This window comes from Podarcis vaucheri, assembly GCF_965113315.1.
Source record: "Podarcis vaucheri genome assembly, chromosome: 3".
Lineage (NCBI taxonomy): Eukaryota > Metazoa > Chordata > Lepidosauria > Squamata > Lacertidae > Podarcis > Podarcis vaucheri.
Window position 1 is genome coordinate 36,251,872 of NC_138761.1, and position 22,996 is coordinate 36,274,867.

The 22,996-nt window shown below is 41.0% G+C and overlaps 1 protein-coding gene across 1 annotated transcript in view; it reads right to left on the reverse strand.

Moving 5' to 3' along the window:
* BABAM2 (BRISC and BRCA1 A complex member 2) overlaps positions 1–22,996 on the reverse strand; it is a 140,262-nt gene that overhangs the window by 104,864 nt on the left and 12,402 nt on the right. Inside the window, exons 4-6 of the mRNA XM_082214867.1 lie at positions 17,728–17,822; positions 5,470–5,664; positions 4,099–4,173 (exon numbers count right to left, since the gene is read on the reverse strand). Of these exons, the coding sequence (XP_082070993.1) occupies positions 4,099–4,173; positions 5,470–5,664; positions 17,728–17,822 (365 nt within the window). The remainder of the gene's footprint in view (positions 1–4,098; positions 4,174–5,469; positions 5,665–17,727; positions 17,823–22,996) is intronic.

The following is a 22,996-nucleotide window of genomic DNA, read 5'->3' on the forward strand; positions in this document are numbered from 1 at the left end:
CTTGCTCAGAAACCTATGTGGAAGGATGTGTAGATCCAGAATTGGCCTCCACAGTCACTTATGGGCTCACTATTAAAACCGTTTCCATGGAAGACAATCTTACTCAGCTACGAGTGATTGCCAAGGAGGAGGAGGAGGAAGAATATGAGGAAGGAGGAGGAGGAGGAGGAGGAGGAGGAGGAGGAGGAGGAGGAGGAGAATGAACTGAATTGAGAGGAGCATGGGGGAAAGGGTGATAAAAAAATGGAATTGTGCACAGCATAGAAGATGGCTGTAAAAATGTCTGGATTTATGTGGACTTTTGGGGATGCCCCATAGTGATAGTTCCACCCCTGATGCCTCTGGCTCCTTTGCCCCCTAAAAAAGGCAGCCTTAAACAATTTGTAACAGTAGGGAGAGTGAAAGCAACCAAAGAACTACGGATGAGAGTGCAAGGAGTCACTCCCATTTCTGAATTATTTTAATCACCAGGGAAATAAAGGACTTTGGGAGAGTGGCCAATACCCTGACCCAATTATCTATAGAGAGTAGTGGGATGAAAAAACAGGACCCCAATGTTGTGTGTTGTGTTCCAATTAGCTTCCCAACAGCCAGATACTCTGAGCACTCTGCAAAGAGCAAGGTTAAATCTGTGACTAGTTGACCATCAATATCTTTTTCAGTTCCACTGTCACTGCTACACAAAGGCTTTGCTTGTCCTTGCAAAAAAGAGACAGCCAAGACGGTGGTCCCCTGCAGCATGGATGCATGGCCCAGATCAACCATGCCTTCAGTATCGTAGGTCCAAATTTATGGAATTTCCAGTTGTGGTCAAAGAGGCCTACTCCCTGCTGACCTTTTTAAAGTTTTTTAAATAGTTTTAACTGATTTTTACCTTTTCCATATTGTGACGCGGGTGGCGCTGTGGGTTAAAGCCTCAGCGCCTAGGGCTTGCCGATCGAAAGGTCGGCAGTTCGAATCCCCGCGGCGGGGTGCGCTCCCGCTGCTCGGTCCCAGCGCCTGCCAACCTAGCAGTTCGAAAGCACCCCCGGGTGCAAGTAGATAAATAGGTACCGCTTACCAGCGGGAAGGTAAACGGCGTTCCGTGTGCTGCGCTGGCTCGCCAGAGCAGCGATGTCACGCTGGCCACGTGACCCGGAAGTGTCTTCGGACAGCGCTGGCCCCTGGCCTCTTGAGTGAGATGGGCGCACAAACCCCAGAGTCTGTCAAGACTGGCCCGTTCGGGCAGGGGTACCTTTACCTTTACCTTTATTTTCTGTGCATTGCTTAGAGATGACTGTAGTTGAGAGGTATATAAATTGTTTAAATAAAATAAACAAAAATGTTTGAAAACCTTACTGCCCCCTCCCAAATATTCAGATTAAAAAGTCTGGTACTATAAGAAGAAACTGAATAAATGGTGTTGAAGTGCTCTGATGCTTTGTCCTTTATGGATACAAGAACACAAAATGCAGGATTACAGAAGCAAACATCAGCCACCCTGTGTCAAGGATTTTTGGATGCCATGGTACACAGGACTCAAAGCTTTTAGGAGTTGATCCAAACCATCTAACGTCAACATATGGCTTTCAAATTGCCATAAACCAAACCCAAGAGGAAATGGTAAGCATAGTGTTCTTTAGCAATAATGTTGCAAGACATTAAAGTGGTGACTCTTTAAAATTCCCAACTTATATAAGCCTCAGATTAATAGTTACAGTAAATCAAACAGTAAATCAAGTATTTAATTTCAGGCAGAAAAATATATTAAAATTTTATTGCACTTCTGGGTATTCATTTCAGCAGTCATAAAAGCATAACTTATTTGATAAGGCTGCATATATTTCTTTGAGTTGGACTGCAGACAGCATGGTTCCAATCAGTTCTCAGCAATTATAGTTGTACTGACTGCATAAATAGCATTTAGAAGGAATAGCAGGGGAAATATATTTAATTTCTGCGGTTCTTTAAATTGTTGGACCTTTACAACTGCTGAAGAAACAATACAGTAAAAAGCTCCTTCCATGAGTTATTTTCCCTTTGTGAAACCATTCAAAATTAGTATCTACAAAATGTACAGGTAAGGTGGCAATACATATAGAAAAAATTATTGAAGTTAATTCACTGCTGTACTCTTCTAGAACTGACCCCATACACTTGTAAGACCATTAACGTGAGCTTTCATTATGAAAACATGCACTCCCACACATTATTCAGTTGGAAACACAGTTTGCACACTCAATAAACTCATTTCATATAAATGTGAAGAGTTGTTTGGACCATAATACCTATCGCTTAATTATTTCATTCTGGAGGTGAACAGAAACATTTTCAGTGTCAAGAATTTACATCTTACCCAGTACAATACCCCAGATGATTTCCTAAATATATATTTTGCCATCTGATTTCCTAACACTGATTTCTGATAACAGCTTAACGTTAGCATCTTCCAATCTGTGTTTCAACAAAACAAATTTCCTATCACTTAGATTCTACAGAATGAACTTGCTGGAGATGCCAGAAGTGATTTAAATTCAATAAATTAGAGCTCAAAACTATGCATATCTATTCAGAAGTCAACCACAGTGAATTCAACTGGGATTACTCCCAATAGAGGACTATAGACTTAGTGTCAAATGAGCACTGACAGGAATCCAGTAGTCTTGGAAGATTACAATATGTGTCCAAAACATGATGAGACTTTGCCAGCTTTCCCTCGTTTCTTTCATCACTGAAAGGATAGCATGCATGCCATTTACAAGTAGTCCACGAAAGCTTCCAAGTGAACTAAAAAGGCTTCAAGAGCTCTCTTCAGACCCACTCCAGAGGCTCACCTGGTACCAACCCTGTCATCCTCTCAGCGCCAGGTAAGGACATTTTTGTTTTGCCCGATATTGGGGGCAGCATCATTTATATGATATTGCACTGTTAAATCTGTGAACATGGAATTTTACTTCCAACTTAATTATTGATCTTTGGTTGCATCTCCTCATTTCAGTATAACATATTCTACCCAGTGTATTTTTTCATAAATTCTCCTTTACCATTAGCTCTCGAGCTGATTTGCATGCAATGCCAAGGCATGGTTTAGCTCTACATGGATGAGCCTCAGCAAGTCAAAGCACAGCATCAGAGTCAAATGATTTCCCCTTCTCCCACTTGCATGTCTGGGAGCAGATTTTCGGCTGTGTTTATTTTCAGTTTCAAATCTCAGTGTAGATGTTACAGAACCTGGCCTACAACAACTGATGACTACTTCCTACATAAGCCAACTTCATTTTGCAATTAAGGTTAAGCCAAGATTCTATGAAATGGGAAGAATCTCCTCCTGGTCAGACAGTGGGGAGATGAGTGGGCCTGATGATTCAACTGCCTTTGCTGTTGCTTGTCTATGTAAGGCTTAACCATGGTCCAGTGTTACATGTGAACCAGTCCTTTTGACAGTCATACTGTGTTTTATATTCCTTCATGCAAACTCCCACTCTTTCTCCAGCTCTGCAGAGTTGTCAAGCATAAGTTTGGTAATTATCTAAATTCTGTATATTCACTCCCTGTTTACTTAAGGATATATTTAAAAGTGAACAGAGGCAATTTCCTTGGCTCTAATTCAGTAGCTTGAGCTGTAATAACGATAGGAAAGTTCCTATGGGCACCTCCCCCTCAGTTGGTTTGCTGATGCAATGACTAAATTTCAAAGGCTTAAGCAGACTCTTCTGATTTTAAGTCTAGTCAGATATTAGGTGTCACGCTGAAAACTAGTAAAGGCCTGTTTGTAAATCTTAAAAGGACTGTATGCTCACTCTGGTAATTAAACTCATTTCATTTCTTCTTTGGGAAAGTATGCCAAAGTAGACAGCAGGGACCAGAAATGAATGTAGAATGAATTTTAAAGTGTGGCTGCAGATAGTCACTAATCACGTTGGAATCTGAGTCCAATCATCAGTATTATCCAAAATCATTCCAGTAGCAGTGCCCCCATGCACAAATTAAAAACATATTTTAAAATGCTAGACTATCACTTGTTCCAAACAGATTAGAATAATTTGAATGCCGAATGTCTCATCAATTCAGATTATTCCACAGAATAACAGGCTAGCTAACACCGTGGTGAATCATTACCTTGAGAAGGTAAGTGGGGATGTTGCTGAAGTCCACCGGCAATTTCAGAAGGAAACGAGCTGACAATTCACCAGTCTGTCAAGTGAAGAAAAAATAGTGAGACCTATGCTGAGCAATGTCACTGCACAGCAGAAGCAAGAGCCAGAATCGTACATCAAACTTTTTGGAAGTTTCCTAATGCTTTCCTGAGAATTTAGAGAGCTCACTCTAGCAATGAAGCCAAGAATATATTTATAGTTTAGTATGTAGTACACAAAAGTGTCTTAGCACAACAGGGAAGGAAAAGTACTCATAACACCCTTATGACAACAAATACAGTGGTACCTTGGTTTACGAACTTAATCCATTCTGGAAGTCCGTTCTTAAACCAAAACCATTCTTAAACCGAGGCGCACTTTCCCTAATGAGGCCTCCTGCCGCCCTTCCACCGTTTGGCTTATAGACCAAGGTAAAGTTTGCAAACTGGGACACTACTTCTGGTTTTGCAGAGTTCGTAAACCGAATTGTTTGTAAACAGGGCTGTTCTTAAACCGAGGTACCACTGTAATTATATTAGACTAGGTGCCCTCCAAATGGTTTTTATTTATTTATTTGATTGATACTGTAAGCTCTCTCCCATCATCAGATAGTCCAAGGGCAAATATGTCACAGTTAAAACAATTACATTTAAAAACAAAAAGTCAACAACAAAGCAGCAGTGCACAGAAATGCAGAAGACGAGAAATTCACATAGCAAAAGGCCCGAATAAAGACAACTCCCATCAGCCCTAGCAAACATGACCACTGGTCAGCGATAGAGGGAACTGCAGTTCAACAATATCTGGAGAGCAGATCTTATATTATACAGCTAGACCTTTCACATTATACTTATCATTATCTGATGAAAATACTTTTTGCAGAGACAGGCTAAACTGAGTTGAAGCATTTGAATTCTTTGCTGTGTTATTCCAACACCCATCTATGAACAGTCAACCTAAAAGAAAAACTCTGGAGGATAAATGTACATCAGACAGCACTGTGCAAACTGCAGCCCAGCCAGTAATTCGTTTTCATGGAGGGGGGGCAACACTTCGACCCCATCCTCCTGAAAGTGGTTGCCTGCCAGTAACTGCTGCAATCCTTTTCTCTACATCTGTTTGCCTCTAAATGAGTAGAGCAACAGAGTTAAAGAACAAAAGAGGGAGTAGACAGCAAGGACGGTAAATTGAGGTCAAGGAAGTTAGGCTGAGGACAAGGAAGGTAAACTGAGGACACCTCACATACTTTAAGAGCCACACACCTAGCACAAATAACCTTTCCAAATCAATGGTTACAGTCCCCATGAAGAAAGGATTTCTACATTATTTTGCTAGGAGACTTACAACCACTTACCCAGTTGTTCTTTTTGCCAGCATAAATTTCCATGTTTTCTCCATACTGAGGTTCTTCAAGTAATGTTTGATATTCAAACATGAGGCGAGAGCTCTCACGTAGTCTGCTGCACTGGAACTGGTGATACTGTTGAACAAGTTCTTTCACAACAAGCAGCAGGCATTCTGGGTTTGAGGGATTCCAGGAGGCCAAGTTCTGTGTAATGAATTGAGACAATGACCAAGTTAATTCATGACAACAGGAATACTAATACAGTGGTACCTCGGGTTACAGACGCTTCAGATTACAGACGCTTCAGGTTACAGACTCCGCTAACCCAGAAATAGTACCTCGGGTTAAGAACTTTGCTTCAGGATGAGAACAGGAATCGTGCTCTGGGTGCGCGGCGGCAGCGGCAGCTCCCATTAGCTAAAGTGGTGCTTCAGGTTAAGAACAGTTTCAGGTTAAGAACGGACCTCTGGAACGAATTAAGTACTTAACCTGAGGTACCACTGTATAGTTTTCTTTGACTATACATAAAGTGAGCACCAAATGTCATATATGCAGCTTCAGGAGGAGAACAGAAATCACGTGGCGGTGGCTCGGTGGCAGTGGGAGGCCCCATTAGCTAAAGTGGTACCTCAGGTTATGAACAGTTTCAGGTTAAGAACGGACCTCCAGAACGAATTAAATTCTTAACCCAAGGTACCACTGTATACTGTATACCTGTATACAGTGGTACCTCTAGTTAGGGACACAATCCATTCTGGGGTGCCGTTCGCACCCCAAAAAGTCTGCAACTAGAGCGGCGCTTCTGCGCAAGCATGGAGCGTGATAGAGCGCTTCTGCACATGTGCAAAGCGTGTAGAACGCTTCTGTGCATGCCACGTTCGCAAGCTGAAAAGACGCAACATGAACCTAATGCAACACGAGGTATGACTGTAGTTGCTTTTTCACTGCCTGACCAAGGAAAGGTTTCGAGTTAGACCAAGCTGTAGGACATTCCACTTGCTTAAAAGAGCATGGGAGCAGTTTAGTTAGAAACTCAAGTCAAATGCCTGCTAAAATGAAAACTTCGGGAGAATACAAGACAAATGAAAAAGATTTCTCTCTCTCTACCTAACTGAGGCTATGATATTAAAGATAAACTATGTTAGGAAGAACCTGCAGTGACATTATACTAAAGGGAGTAATTTACTTTCAGCATTAGAAATTCAGAGAAATAAAGTGATCTTTGCTCCACTGTCTCCTATAAGGCCCTAGACAAGGAGCATTGAATTTATGGGAGAGACTATAGTTTATTCAATCTTCCAAAGATAGGAAGGACTCAAGGACAAAAATAAAATATAAGCCTAAATGTTTAAAAAATAAAGTAGAATTAGGTTCTATCGACAGTGTGACATTTTATGGAAAGCTGGAGAAATTGTGTCTTCAGTATCACCAAGGAAGAAGATGAACTCTAGACAAATGCTGGGCCGTGTTCAACTATAGTAACTTGTTGTATTAGCGGAAGCCAGCACAAAGATTCCTACTATTGCAAAGGGACTTCTCACTTCTGCCACTCCCATATATATTTCCCAAATCTGCTTCAAAGAGTTGGAAAACCCTCCAGAAGTCTGTGTGTGGAAATCAAATGAGAGATTGTTCTGTCAGGCAAGTAGGAACACTTGAGCTAATGGTACAATCTCCTTAGCACTCAGATGAATACAACATATTATTATTAGTATTGTTGCTGCTGCTGCTGCTGCTACTATAGTGTAATGCACATGGCACTTTGCAGAGTGAAAAGAAGACAGGTCCTTGCTCAGAAGTGCTTACAAATATAAATTTTATTAGAAGGGGAGAACATAGGAGGGGGGAGGAAAGTATGGGGAACAGGCAATCAACGTGAGTAAGTAGGCACCAAGGCTATTTTTCAGTTACACATTAAGTAGAGGAGATGTCTGGAATCTTTCAGTGCGAGAAGGCCTGTGATCCTTGCCACATACAGTGGTGCCTCGCAAGACGAATGCCTCGCAAGACGAAAAACTCGCTAGACGAAAGGGTTTTGCGGTTTTTGAGCTGCTTCGCAAGACGAATTTCCCTATGGGCTTGCTTCGCAAGATGAAAACGTCTTGCAAGTTTGTTTCCTTTTTCTTAACACCGTTAATACAGTTGCGACTTGACTTCGAGGAGCAACTCATAGAACGTGGTGTGGTAGCCTTTTTTGAGGTTTTTGGTGATTTTTGAAGCTTTTCCAAAACTTTTCCGACACCGTGCTTCACAAGACAAAAAATTCGCTAGACGAGAAAACTCGCGGAACGAATTAATTTCGTCTTGCGAGGCACCACTGTACTGTGATTTAAGAACTGGTAATTAGGTGCAATGGCTATCGAGGTGTTGTACAGATCAACTGATCAGAAAGTTCACTTTTATCAGATTTTGTCAGCTAAGCCCACAGCATATCATGTAGGAAATCAATCTTGCATCACAAGGTCAGAAATCATGCAAGCAGACATGTTCTGCATAGTTGCTATTTCCTTCCCACAAGCCTTTAAGCAAACAGCTTTCCCAGAAAGTTGAAGGATGGAATGTGCCAGTAGGGGCTGACATCATTTTAATGAGAAATGGGAATGCCTTCTCCCCCCACTTTTTTCTATTGTGTTGCATCACTAGTATTGTGTTAAAGGAAATGACCAACGTTTTAATAACTGTTCTACATTGGAGTGGAGTATTTTTCCCAAGCACTAATGAGACAGAAAATCACACCCATATAAGCTTTTTTTAAAACAACTAACAAACATTTAGGGGGGGGGAGCAGAAAGAGGAAGCCATCATTTGTTCTTGTTCCGACAGCAGGGTTATTCTTGTTAAGCTGAACAATATTGCATCAGAACAGAACTTTCAAATAGCTTCACCCTAACACATCAGTTTTAGACATAAAAATCATCTCACAAGATAGCTGTTTTGTTCCAACATTAACTATATTTTTTTTAAGTAAGTCATAAGAGAAAAATTACTTGGAGGATAAACGAAAATGATGTTGAATCCGATAATGAAGTACAGACACATAAAAATCAAAGTTGGGGGGGGGGAATCAATGAGAATCTTTATTTTATGTCAGACTTCTATATTTTAAACATTTAAGGTAAGTTTCTCTTTGAAAAAAAATATCCTGGTTTTAACTGAAGTCAGAACTTGAAATGTCGAAATCTGCTTTTATAATCCGAAATGTATTAATTAAAAAACTGCTTTTCCATATAAAAAGAACAAACACCGGTGGGGGTATGTATAAATATGAAGGCCAAGCATTACTGGGCAAACCACCAAGCCTTGTTGCAGTAGCGTTCTGGACAATTAAGATAGTCTTCTCATCTCTTTCTACACAGAAAGAGAGACAAGCCAATGATCTGTTAATTTCACAATTGTTTCCCTTATCTAAAATGACACAGTTTTGTGGCACAAGAGTCATGTGGGCTGCATGGCTAAAGGTTCTGCTTATGCCACCAGGAAATATAAAGGCTCCATGCTGCTGCTGCAAACCAATCAGTTCAAATTGTTATAGGAACCAACTACTATGCACATTTCTTCAGGAAACACATGATTTAAAACAATTTTCTTCTGTCTTTTTCATGTTGATTTAATTGGCTTTGATTTAAACAAAACGACCCTGTTCTTAAAACGGTCATTTAGAACCACCAGCTTATCAAGAGATTTGTGATCAGCTGCAAAACAGAAAGTTAAAGAATAAACATGGCAGGCGGTAGGGAGATGACTTTCAATGAGCTCCTGTAAATCTAGGGCAGAGGAGAAGGAATGCACTCACTCTATATGCACTATCCCCTCCCCACTGCAGACAACCAAACTTGTGCACATTTTTTGGCCCCAAAGATTTTGGATCCTAGCCATTACATATAACTAATTTGTTTTTGTCAAAGTAAATCAGAACAGCGGTCAGGCAGAAGGAAAACATAACACTGGAAGCACCATTTCTTCATGTTGTCAGTTCTTATAGCCTCTTAATACTTTTTTTGCCCAATCTGCACACAAAAGTCAAACTATACTATGCCTGGCCGAGGAGCCACACACACTCTCCTGACCACACTCACATAAAACCCACCCTTAGAAGTGTAACCTCAGTTACTTATACTACTGTTCTGCATCAGGAACCAAAGTAAGGTACAAACTGCAAGGAGAAAAAACATTTGTGCCAGCATCATTATTCCAGCAAGATGAGAAAAGCAATGGTACCAGATACAGGTTAGCACAGTTTCCAGATCTTCAACACAGAGAAATACGGTATAGCTGATTGTGCAGTACCACAGATATGGCAACACACACTGGCAGAAGCATCCTGCAGATGACTACCTTCTTTCCTGGCACATTCTAGGGCAGTATGACTGAAGACAGTTTTTCTGCCTTTACCAAATGCTTTCAAGTGGGTAAGATTCCAGGAAGCAATCCATCTCTTGAATTCATACGCTAATATTAAAAAAAGGAGTAAAACCACGAGTTGGGTAAAACTTTAGTTAGCTATGTTTCACCAGACTTCCATTTCCTTTTTTTAAAAAAAAAGGAAGCTAGGCATCACAGTCACAAAAGACTGTATCCTCCTTTTATGTTATACAATGGAGGTTGCCAACATGGCACCTGACAAGTGTCAGTATGCCCACTAGTTCCTCCCATGGTGCCCACAAAATAAGGTCACCAGATTTTTTTCACTGAATCAGGGGACACTTTTCAACTTCAATGGATTTTGTATGGGGACTGATGTGTAAATCCAGGGACTGTCCCCAGCAAACGGGGACGTCTGGTAACCTTACCACAAAAGGTCTCAGTAAATATCCCCTTGAAAATCCACAGTGCACAAGAGACAGTTTGCTTTTCTACTCAGTTCCTGTTTGTATTAGCTTGGCCTCTCCTCCACTGAACATGCCCCCTTAAACATGGTATGTTTCAATGGAGAATCCACCCTCTCAGCAGAGGAGAACAGCAAGGAGTTTCTTTCTGCAAGTTGAATGATTGGTTTTCTATCCCACCTTTTCCTCCAAGGAGCTCAAGGGGGCACACATGGTTTTCCTCCTTTTCATTTAATTCCAAGAACAACCCTCTGAGGTAGGTCAGGCTGAAAAGGCAGTGACTGGTCCAAGGTCACCCAGTGAGTTTCATGGTTGTGCAGGGATTGGAGCCCTGGTCTCCCAGGTTCTAGTCCAACACTCTTAACTACGACACCACACTGACTCCTTAAGAGCCTCTGTGGGTGACGTAACAGATATTAAGTTGACTTGGTTAGGTAGATATAATAATAATAATTTATTATTTATACCCAGCTCACCTGGCTGGGCTTCCCCAGCCACTCTGGGCAGCTTCCAACAAAATATTAAAATACAGTAATGCATCAAACATTAAAGGCTTCCCTAAACAGGGCTGCCTTCAGATGTCTTCTAAAAGTCTGGTAGTTGTTGTTCTCTTTGACATCTGGTGGGAGGGTGTTCCACAGGGCGGGTGCCACTACCGAGAAAGCCCTCTGCCTCGTTCCCTGTAACTTGGCTTCTAGCAGTGAGGGAACCCCCAGAAGGCCTTCGGAGCTGAACCTCAGTAGAACGATGGGGGTGGAGACGCTCCTTCAGATATACTGGACCGAGGCCAATATACTGATGAATTAAAAACCATCAAGGTTGGGAAACATCAGTGTAATTTCTGCCTTTTATAAACATACAGCAAGTGAGGAAGTGTATAGTGGCAAGTCTTCATTCATAAAACTATATAACATTTCTACGGAAGAGTATAGCAATTTTAGATTTGGAATGCTATTTTAATGCTGTTCTGATTAATTGCATTTAATACATATTTTACTATGGGTCGCCAATCAAATATTGCCACACCACCAATTTAACAATATTTTACTACAGGCATGTGTTCTATGAAACAGAAAATATTCTGGCATGGGAAGCAGTCTACCACTGGGTTTGCTATTGCATGAGACCATGAAGAAAAGTCAGGAGGAGAGGTTGCTTGGTTCTCGCACTTGTGGAAGCTGCAACACACAATCACGCACTGTATTGACACCCTCTCTTCTGCTCTATAGTCATATTTAAGAGTCCCCACATGTCTTTTATAGTTGCTGTGTGCTTTATTTGCCTCTAGAAGAAATTGAGGCCATTTGGGCTATCCCTTGAGTTCAAAGATATATGCCATTAACTCCTCCTTATATGCATGCATACAATATTGTTCTCTGAAAATAATTGATTTTAATCACCTACTTCTTAATATATCTGTTAACTAACCAGGGGTTACACTGAGTATCTCTCTCTTTTGGTTCTATTAATACAACAGTTGACTGCAGTCAGGATCAGAAAACCCACTCTTTACCAGCAAATGGGAGCAAAAGGCATTCCGTGGAAGACTCTAATTGCTGTTTGTTTTGATTCAGCATTAAAGAGCGAGTTTTCCTGGGGACAATAGCGGGACATAGACTGGGAAAAGATGGAGCTGTGCCTAGAACGCGTGTAAGGCAAAAGGGAACTGTGGACGAGCCCTATGTTAGGCAAAGAAGGATTTGGGGTATAAATATAGAAATATTTACTGAGCTGAGCAACTGTACCTTTGCTCCAAACAGGCAGAGGGTTGGACTAGATTATATTTGAGGACCCTTCCAACTCTATGATTCTAATATCAACCAAAATATTATGTGCACAATACAGCCAAAGATGTCAAGCACTTTCAAATCCTAGTAATTTCAAGCAAAAAGCATTCAACATATGCTTCTTCATACCTTCAAGGAGGCTTAAAAGTGCTCAGCTGCTTTGGCTATATCATGCCCCAGGTTTCCAGATACTACTTATATTATTTATTACTTTATTTATTAAATGTACATATGTTCCTATATATGCATGTTCCTAAGCAGAATTACCTGGAAGTAACACAATGAACTCAACAGGACTTTCTAACCATGTGCACTTTGGAATGTTTCAGATTACATGAGAGCCAGTATGGTATTTATTTATTTTTTAATTTTTATTTATACCCCGCCCTTCCCGGTTTAAAAACTGGGCTCAGGGCGGCTAACAGCAAATATAAACATTGATTAAAATGTGACTTTAAAACAGCATAAAATGCAGCAACAATATCAATAAAATCCAAAAATTCAGGGGTCATTTTTTTGGGGGGGGAGGGGAACCTAGTTAGTAGACATCAAATGATCATCAGGGCTAACTGGCCAAGTTGGTCCTACTAGGGCCAGCAAGGAGACCAGGGAAGAATTTAAATGTGGTGTCCCAGAAAGGGTTTCTTCATAGAAGAGGAAAGGGGGAAAGGGAATAGAGGATCAGGCTAATTCAAATTGGCTAGAAACAATTAACCACACCAAATACACAGTAGATAAGTTCACATATGCAAAGAGAAGTTATACATCTTATACAGACGAAAAAAAACATGCTACTGGATCTTTTATTTATTTTGATTTCCAGCCCACTCCTATGGCTTTGGAAAGCATGCTGAAGTGCATCCCCTCTAGCCTCCACTTTTTAAAAACCACTCAGGGCAAGAAAAAGAAAACTGAATACTTAGAAATTATTGCAGCTCAATCATAGTGAGAGAGAACAGTACTCCATTCTAAAAGGAAGCAACCAATATTACTTATTGCTACCATGCCGGATGACACATAGTTGCAGTCCTACAACAACTGACTTCAGCAGAACTGCTGCCTGCCATCTCAACATGCTTGGCGACCACCCATTTCAATCAGCTAGTTTTGGCTCATAGGATATTTAACCAGCCATTAGAAGTCTAGATCTGAACTGTCAAGACAATGCTTGTCAGGATGGAGCTTGTGTGCTCTTTCCCATACATGTGGCATGATCTCTTTCTAAAACCAGGAACAATCTGCATAAGATGCAATTTGTTCCTGTCATTAAGAGAATAAGCAAATCATTTCTTAATTAAATGGAACTTGTTTTTCTTAAGAATGTGCTTAAAGCATCCAGGTTGCCGGAATATCTTCCAGGAACGTGACTTTGAAGAAGACAGCTTGCTACTGTTTTTTCTGGCTGTACTACAGAAAACAGCAAGATCTTCAGTTGGTGCACTGTTTTTTTTTGGTGTTTTTTTTTTTTTAGGGAGTATAGAATTAAGTGCAATAATTGTCAAGGAAATAAATGTCAGGAAACACAAGAATCAAGCCCTTGATAGCAGTTAATAAGATTAAATTTATGCAGAGCCTTTCTTCACAGATTAATTGCAAACACTGTACAAGTTCAACATGTAAGCAAAAGAGATTTGCTATAAAAGGTCTGTCGAAAACATTTTATTCTGAAGCAGTTTTGATATGTACCAATGCTCATAAACCAACAGAAAAATGTGAATATTTATCTGATAACTGTTCCATTCTCCATCTATTCAATCACCTTCTCAGCCACAAACATTTGTTTCCACTTATATCCAAAGTGTCCACTTCACAGGAAGTATCAGAATCTGTTTATATGTTACAGCTTTAGGCATAACACTTAAAATATTAAAACATACACCTGAAATGTAAAAATGTGAAAGTTACAGACAGGTGTTTGCAAACACCTGTAGTAGGCAGGCACACTGGTCGGGGAATTAGGACAGGCCAACCCTTTGGCAATAAGAACATAAGAGCAGCTCTGTTGGGCCACACAAAAACCCCATCTGGTCCAGCATTTTGTTCCCAATAGCAGCCAAACAGATGCCTATGGAATGCCCACAAGCAGGACATGAGCTCAACAGCACACTGCTGCTTATGTTCTCCAGGAACTGGTATTCAAAAACATACTGCCTCTGAGTCTCAAAATAGTATTCAGTCCTGACTAGTAGCCACTGATAGCCATATTCTTCATGAATTGGTCTAACCTCCTGTTCAAGTTGGCAGCTGTAACTACATCCCGTGGAAGCAAATTCTGTACTGAAAAGCTCTGTGTGAAATAGCACCTTCTTTTGCCCATCCTGAATTTCGCTTCATTCAGCTTCACTGGACAATCCTGGGTTCTACTATTATGAAAGAGGGAGAAAATTGTATCTGTATTCAGTGTCTCCGCACCAGCCATAGTTTTTATGTACCTCTAACATGTCCTCTAACCTCCCCCCCCCCATAAGTCCCCTTCCTCATAGAGAATTACTCCAGGATCACTGATCCTTTTAGTTGCTCTTTTCTGCAGTCTCAGAGTCTCTGTGTAATGTATGAAAGTAGCTCTGAATATACTACAAATTATTTAACATTCAAATTGTAACCATGCAGTGTGTCCCCTTAAGTGTACACAACCAACAGTTGGCTAGTATTTCTTGTTTTCATAGTCCGAAATAGACTTGATCAACCAAACTTATACTTAAAAGTAATTGCTATTCACATACAGATGGCAACCATTTTCTGCATGCTCAATTGATGAGCGACCACCAATTGGCCTGGCTCCTTTTGGACCCAGAAGATGGGCTCTCTATAGATGCTCGCAGGGGCCAGGAACAGAACCCCAGCACAAAATGGTCGCCGCCTATAAATCAGCTTGCCTCTAAGTAAGCAGACTTTGGATGAAAGTGTAGATGAGAAAAGTTTTACAACTTCTACCCCAATACAACATATTATTGGTTTCCTTTTCCAATTATAAAATGTCAAAAATCAAGGCAAACTGTATTGCTATATAGGGGAAAAATCAAAACAAAAAGGAACCCCCGTAAGAAAGTTATTTCTGTTCCAAGTAGAACAGAAGTTACAAACTGAAAAAAAAAATTTAAAGGGGATTAACTACAGCTAATTATTTCCTAAATGACATGCACTAATCAGACAAATTACATGTTTTACTTGCACATTTGCAAGCAGTTACTTTCTCTCTGGAAAAATTCTTATGGTCCAATAATTAGAACCTAAAGGGCACAGAATTGCTAATTTCAATGATTTCTCATTAAAAAATGAAATTAAAAGGCAGGAATTGGAAAGATACTTCTTTTCAACTTGCAAAATGTGCTTCTAGGAGACTCACTGCCTCCTAGCTAAGCTTCAACATTGGTTGCATACACAAACTGTGGCTTAGCATAGGGCAGCTAAACTACAGCCCTCCAGATATTGCTGGATTAGAACTCCCCTCCTTGACCATTGGTCATGCTTCCTGGGGCTGATGGGAGTTGGAGTCCAACATCTGGAGAGCCACATGCTAGTTACCCCTTGCTTTGCACTACTGTATATGGATAAGACTACTGCATTTATATAAATGTATTACTTGGGTGACATCAGATCCTTATCTGTAGCAATGGAGCAGTTTCTTTCCATAATATAAACACAGTGCAACAAAAACAGTTCCTCAAGGGAGGGATGATCTGTTTACCACCTTAGACAATGACATCCCTTTTTTTTGAAGGGCTGTCCATCTAGCATACTTGATTCTTGCATCCTCCCTTCCTGAAAGCATGCCTATCCTTATTACAAAACACACACTTAAATCTTCAGCTTTCAGAGTGTTGCCTAACATGATGAAACCTGGAGTACACCTTCACTTCACGTCCATGCTTCAAGGTATGAATACAGAACCTCACCCTCACAAATAGTACTTTCTGTACTATAGAATTAGCCCCTCTTAAAACCTATACAATGTTTATTAGAGGGAAGTCTAACCTATTATTAGGCCTACAGCAAGGCGTTTTACAATGAGAGGGCTAAAGACATCAGATGAAACATCTCCCATGGCCTCTACTTCTAATCTTCCCGAATGAATACTGTTCCATGCCTTTGGTCTCTACGACTCCACTCCCGCGGTTGCAGGAGATGGTTATGTGGAAAGAGTTCCTCAGAGTTCCCCAATACAATATCCTACCCATATAAGAACTAAATAGCATCTAGATCAAGGGAACTAAATAGCATCTAGATCAAGGGAAGTAATAGTGCCACTGTATTCTGCTCTGGGCAGACCTCACCTGGAGTACTGTGTCCAGTTCTGGGCACCACAGTTCAAGAAGGACACTGAAAAACTGGAACGTGTCCAGAGGAGGGCAACCAAAATGGTCAAAGGCCTGGAAACGATGCCTTATGAGGAACGGCTAAGGGAGCTGGGCATGTTTAGCCTGGAGAAAAGGAGGTTAAGGGGTGATATGATAGCCATGTTCAAATATATAAAAGGATGTCACATAGAGGAGGGAGAAAGGTTGTTTTCTGCTGCTCCAGAGAAGCGGACACGGAGCAATGGATCCAAACTACAAGAAAGAAGATTCCACCTAAACATTAGGAAGAACTTCCTGACAGTAAGAGCTGTTCGACAGTGGAATTTGCTGCCAAGGAGTGTGGTGGAGTCTCCTACTTTGGAGGTCTTTAAGCAGAGGCTTGACAACCATATGTCAGGAGTGCTCTGATGGTGTTTCCTGCTTGGCAGGGGGTTGGACTCGATGGCCCTTGTGGTCTCTTCCAACTCTATAATTCTATGATTCTATGATTCTATAAACCCTTCTTAGCCTTGAAAGGCCTGCTGTCTCAAGGCAAGAATGTTGTGGTCCACAAAAATGAAAAATGGATTGATCATGAAAGGCAGAAAAGTGACAGTGGAAGTCCAGCTCAATAACAGTAGCAGGAAAAACAGATAACTCATCAGAAAAGGAAAGATTACAATGTGATCACTTTAAGGGCCATGTGGCAGCAGATTTCTTAAAAAAAAGAAAAAAGTAGAAGTATTGAAAACCCAGAGGAATATGCAAACTTTTTCAGCAGATGTCACAACAGGCAATGGAAGTCTCTCTCCAGGATTGTAGTTTTTAGCCAACTGTAATGTATTCTCTACGAAAACTAACAGTTACCACAATTATTCAATCGGTATGCTATAGAAAAAATGACCAACTATTGACAGCACCCTGATTCACGAAATTTAGGCAAAATCTAATTTACATTAGGATAATAAAAGAACATACATGTATTAAGAGAGCAGCGAAAATGCAAGACTGAAAATCTTTGTTGGGTTTGCAAATTTCAGTTCAACTTTTTTTAATTGGTTTTGTGCGTTTTCAGCCCGCTGCTGCAACCAATAGCTGAAGGTACTTATTAATTATAATTATAATAATTCAACCACATCATTAGCAAAATGCAGTTAAAAATACAGAACACATTATAATACAAAGAATCCACTAACAACAATTAGAGCAATAAATAAGCAACTTAGCCCCACCACCAAATGCCTGCCAGCACAGGCAAGGCTTGCCAATATGAAGGTGGGTGAACACACGTCATTCCAGAGCTTGAGGGCCACGGATAAGCAGCCAAGTAGGTGTCTGTATAAATGACAGCACACAAAACACTAGAGATGTACTCACATGTAAAGCTGAGGGATCAGGAAGGAACTCAGCATCCTCTCCAAAGATGAAGTCAGGAGGCAGTTCTGGATAGTAGGCATTAAAAATTATATCCCCTAAAACAAGCAAACAAGTAAGGAAATAGCTTAACTACCACAGTAGCAAAGAAAAGGCTATACACACTGACTGCATTCAGGTGCAATGCAAGTCCATGGTGAGGCTAAACTATTAGCATTAGCTAAAGCACTTTCTGTAAGAGAACTATACTTAAAAGTCTCCCACATCTTAGTCCAGAAGATGTATTGGCTCCTTAAAATACTGTTCTAATGGAAAAAAATGTTACTATGAACCTGTCATATAATATAATATTAATGCTACCTTTGAAGACCATTTGGAAACTGCAGTTGCTCTAGAATTATTGTTGATATTTTTATTAAAATTTATTAGATAGACACTTTATCTCGTTGCAGGCAACTCAATGCAGAGGTCAAACTAAAACTATCCATCACAGTGACTCCCAACTGGTTTCCAGGCAAGTTGATACACGAAGAGCCACCTGCTGCCAAGTGTGTACCTGTCCAGGTACGCAGGTGATCACCCAAGTCCCTGTTTCATGTTCTGCAACCATAGGCTAGTTTAGGCAATCCCAGTACTGTTTCTTTTATTGCGCTCAGATTACAGAACAGCTTCCCAAGGGAGACTCAGCTGGTCCCTTCCCTGGCATCCTTTCTGATACAGTACAAGCAAAATGCTTCTCTCTTCCAGAGAACCCTTGAGAAGCAAGGGCTAACCCACTTCAGTTGTAACTTTTTGTTCTCTTACTTATTACTTTTTTATGTGTGTGTTTTTTGTTATCTTTTAAGCTCCCTGGGTGCCTTTGAGGACAGAATTAGTCAGATATACATTTTAAACTTAAGGAACATATGGGTGCAAGGCTTTGCCTCCCCGCCCCTTTGCCCACATGTATGAAACTTATTTGCTATTCCAATATAGATCAGAGGTTGCCAACCTTTGTGGACCAGTGGGAACATTATGGAGCCAAGTGAGTGTGTCATAGCGCAAGGCTGCTTGGGGGAAGGGAGGATGGCAGAACACAAAATTAGAGAGCACTGTCGGGGTAAAGCTTTTCCCAAAATTGTATTTCCATACTAGAAAAGGTTTAGTCTGTTCAATTTCTGACTGACACATACTGTTAAAGGCACAATAACCCTTTATTCCTCAATGCCAACAATAAATCAAAGCCCAGGCTGCCATCCTGTACCTTAGAGTAAACCCCATTAAACTCTAAGAGATGTACTTTTCAGTAGACATGTACTGTATACCAGGGTACTGTAAGTTAGCTATACAGTGAAATCTTAATAAGTGCCTGATCTTTAGCTCCTGCACAGCTGAAGACATAGAATCATAGAATCATAGAATCAGAGTTGGAAGAGACCACAAGGGCCATTGAGTCCAACCCCCTGCCAAGCAGGAAACACCATCAGAGCACTCCTGGCATGTGGTTGTCAAGCCTCTGCTTAAAGACCTCCAAAGGAGGAGACTCCACCACACTCCTGGGCAGCAAATTCCACTGTCGAACAGCTCTTACTGTCAGGAAGTTCTTCCTAATGTTTAGGTGGAATCTTCTTTCTTGTAGTTTGGATCCATTGCTCCGTGTCCGCTTCTCCGGAGCAGCAGAAAACAACCTTTCTCCCTCCTCTATGTGACATCCTTTTATATATTTGAACATGGCTATCATATCACCCCTTAACCTCCTCTTCTCCAGGCTAAACATGCCCAGCTCCCTTAACCGTTCCTCATAAGGCATCGTTTCCAGGCCTTTGACCATTTTGGTTGCCCTCCTCTGGACACGTTCCAGTTTGTCAGTGTCCTTCTTGAATTGTGGTGCCCAGAACTGGACACAGTACTCCAGGTGTGGTCTGACCAGAGCAGAATACAGTGGCACTATTACTTCCCTTGATCTAGATGCTATACTCCTATTGATGCAGCCCAGAATTGCATTGGCTTTTTTAGCTGCCGCGTCACACTGTTGGCTCATGTCAAGTTTGTGGTCAACCAAGACTCCTAGATCCTTTTCACATGTACTGCTCTCAAGCCAGGTGTCACCCATCTTGTATTTGTGCCTCTCATTTTTTTTGCCCAAGTGCAATACTTTACATTTCTCCCTGTTAAAATTCATCTTGTTTATTTTTGCCCAGTTCTCTAATCTGTCAAGGTCGTTTTGAAGTGTGATCCTGTCCTCTGGGGTGTTAGCCACCCCTCCCAGTTTGGTGTCATCTGCAAATTTGATCAGGATGCCCTTGAGTCCATCATCCAAGTCATTGATAAAGATGTTGAATAAGACCGGGCCCAAGACAGAACCCTGTGGCACCCCACTAGTCACTCTTCTCCAGGATGAAGAGGAACCATTGATGAGCACCCTTTGGGTTCGGTCAGTCAGCCAGTTACAAATCCACTGAGTGGTAGCATAGTCAAGACCGCATTTTACCAGCTTCTTTACAAGAATATCATGGGGCACCTTGTCAAATGCCTTGCTGAAATCAAGGTAGGCTACATCCACTGCGTTCCCTTCATCTACCAGGCTTGCAATTCTGTCAAAAAACGAGATCAGGTTAGTCTGACATGACTTATTTTTCAGAAATCCATGCTGACTATTGGTGATCACAGCATTCCTTTCTAGGTGCTCACAGACTGTTTGCTTAATGATCTGCTCCAGAATCTTCCCTGCTATTGATGTCAGACTGACTGGGCGGTAATTATTTGGGTCCTCTCTTTTCCCCTTTTTGAAAATAGGGACAACATTTGCCCTCCTCCAGTCTGCCGGGACTTCGCCTGTTCTCCAGGAATTCTCAAAGATGACTGCCAGTGGTTCTGAGATCACATCTGCCAGTTCTTTTAATACTCTTGGATGCAGTTCATCTGGCCCTGGAGACTTGAATACATCTAAACTAGCCAAATATTCTTGTACTATCTCCTTAGTTATTCTGGGCTGTGTTTCCTTTGCTGAATCATTTGCTCCAAATTCTTCAGGTTGGGCATTGTTTTCTTTATCGGAGAAGACTGAGGCAAAGAAGGCATTGAGTAGTTCAGCCCTTTCTGTGTCCCCTGTTTGCATTTCACCATCTTCTCCTCTGAGTGACCCCATTGTTTCTTTGTTCTTCCTTTTGCTACGAACATACCCATAAAAGCCTTTTTTGTTGCTTTTAACCTCTCTAGCAAGCCTGAGTTCATTCTGTGCTTTAGCTTTTCTGACTTTGTGTCTACACGTGCTGGCTATTTGTTTGAATTCCTCTTTGGTGGTTTCCCCCCTTTTCCATTTTTTGTACACATCCTTTTTTAATCTTAATTCAGTTAAAAGTTCTTTAGATAGCCACCCTGGCTTCTTTAGGCACCTTCCATGTTTCCGTCTCATTGGTATTGCCTGACGTTGTGCTTTTAGTATCTCCCTCTTAACAAACTCCCAGCCATCATGAACTCCCTTTCCTTTTAGTATTGTTGTCCATGGGATCTCACCCAGCACTTCCCTAAGTTTTATGAAGTCGGCTTTCTTAAAGTCAAGAAATTGAGTCCTAGTATGCTTGGCTGCTCCTTTCCGCTGTATAGTAAACTTCAGAAGAGCATGATCACTCGCGCCTAATGATCCTTCCACTTCTACCCCACTAACCAGGTCATCAACATTGGTTAGGACCAGATCTAAAATGGCTGTTCCTCTTGTTGCTTCTCCCACTTTCTGGACAATGAAGTTGTCTGCAAGGCCAGTGAGGAATCTGTTTGACCTTATGCTCTTGGCTGAGTTTGACGTCCAACAAATATCCGGGTAATTGAAGTCCCCCATTACTACTATCTCCCTTCCTTTTGCATGCTTGGCCATCTGTTCCAGGAAGGCATCATCTATGTCCTCCGTTTGGCTTGGGGATCTATAGTAAACTCCCACAATGAGGTCTCTGTTATTCTTCTCTCCCTTAATTTTGACCCAAATGCTCTCACTTTGGCTTTGAGGATCTAAATCTTGGATCTCTTCACAGGTATACACATCCCTGACATATAACGCCACTCCTCCTCCTTTCTTGTCTGGTCTGTTTCTCTGAAATAGATTGTATCCCCCCATTATTACATTCCAATCGTGGGACTTATCATGACTAAGCCTCTTTACAAAGTTTTCACCTTTGCCTTTGGCGAGAAGGGGGCAGGGTTCTTTAATATCACCCACACTTATTGTGCAGTAGTATTTGCAGAAAATTACTTTTAGGGACTACCTGATCTCAAGACAATCCCGCCACGGTAAAGATGCATCATGGTTGCTATGGAAAAGGAAGGGCAAACTACAGAGATTCCAAGGACTATAACATGAGATAAAAGCAGAAAAAGCACACTAAATGGGAGTAGGAAACAGCAGCAGTTTACAACCCCAGGGACTCCTTTTGCAAACAACTCACCAATAACAACTCTTACCCATTGGCTAAAAACACTGACAAGCAGGAGCAGTCAGGCTGGCTCATTTCACAGAAATCACTTAGAAGGGAACCTGCACATTTTACTTCCTAACTTTCTTACTAGGAGGGGTAAATACTATTTTTTAATGAAAGTTCAGAGCCTGGGTCCCTGGCTCAGGGTGCCAGTGAAGAGTCTACAGGTGTCATGGTGCCCATGGGGACTGTGTTGTAGAACCCCGATTCTAGATTGTAACTGTATTGTATTCATTACAATTCATTTGTGGTTAAATGATTCAAGGTTACTTGAATCCGAGCCTCTGTTTTTTAAGCATCACTTAAATGACAATACTGCTGGTTCTTATATGGTTGTGCTCTGTTAATTATATGCTTATTATATTGTATTTTCTACTACAAGCAGCTTTGGTTGTAACAGGAAAGTGGAGTATAAACATAGCAAAGAATAAACTAAACTACATCTGCAAAGTGCTAATCTTTCTTAATAGATCACAACAAGGATTGATAGCCCTGGCAAAACTGGTATTTGATGAAGTTCAAGAGACTATGAAACAAGGACAGACAATAAATCAAAGTGACATAAACGTGCAATTTGAAGGGATTTGTTCACATCTGAATGCAAGGAACTTTAAACAATTAGGGAACAGTGTAAACTAGCTATCAGTTTCAATACAAGATGCACTGTGTTGCCACAAAGTCAATTCCTAACACTGTAAATTCAGTCTTCCCATTGACTTCCAGGGAGAGAAAAAGTCAAAACAGTGGTACTTCCCAAATGCCAACTGATTAACACACCAGAATAAGCTACCTGGATTTGAAGTATGGCAGCTGTTGTGAATGAT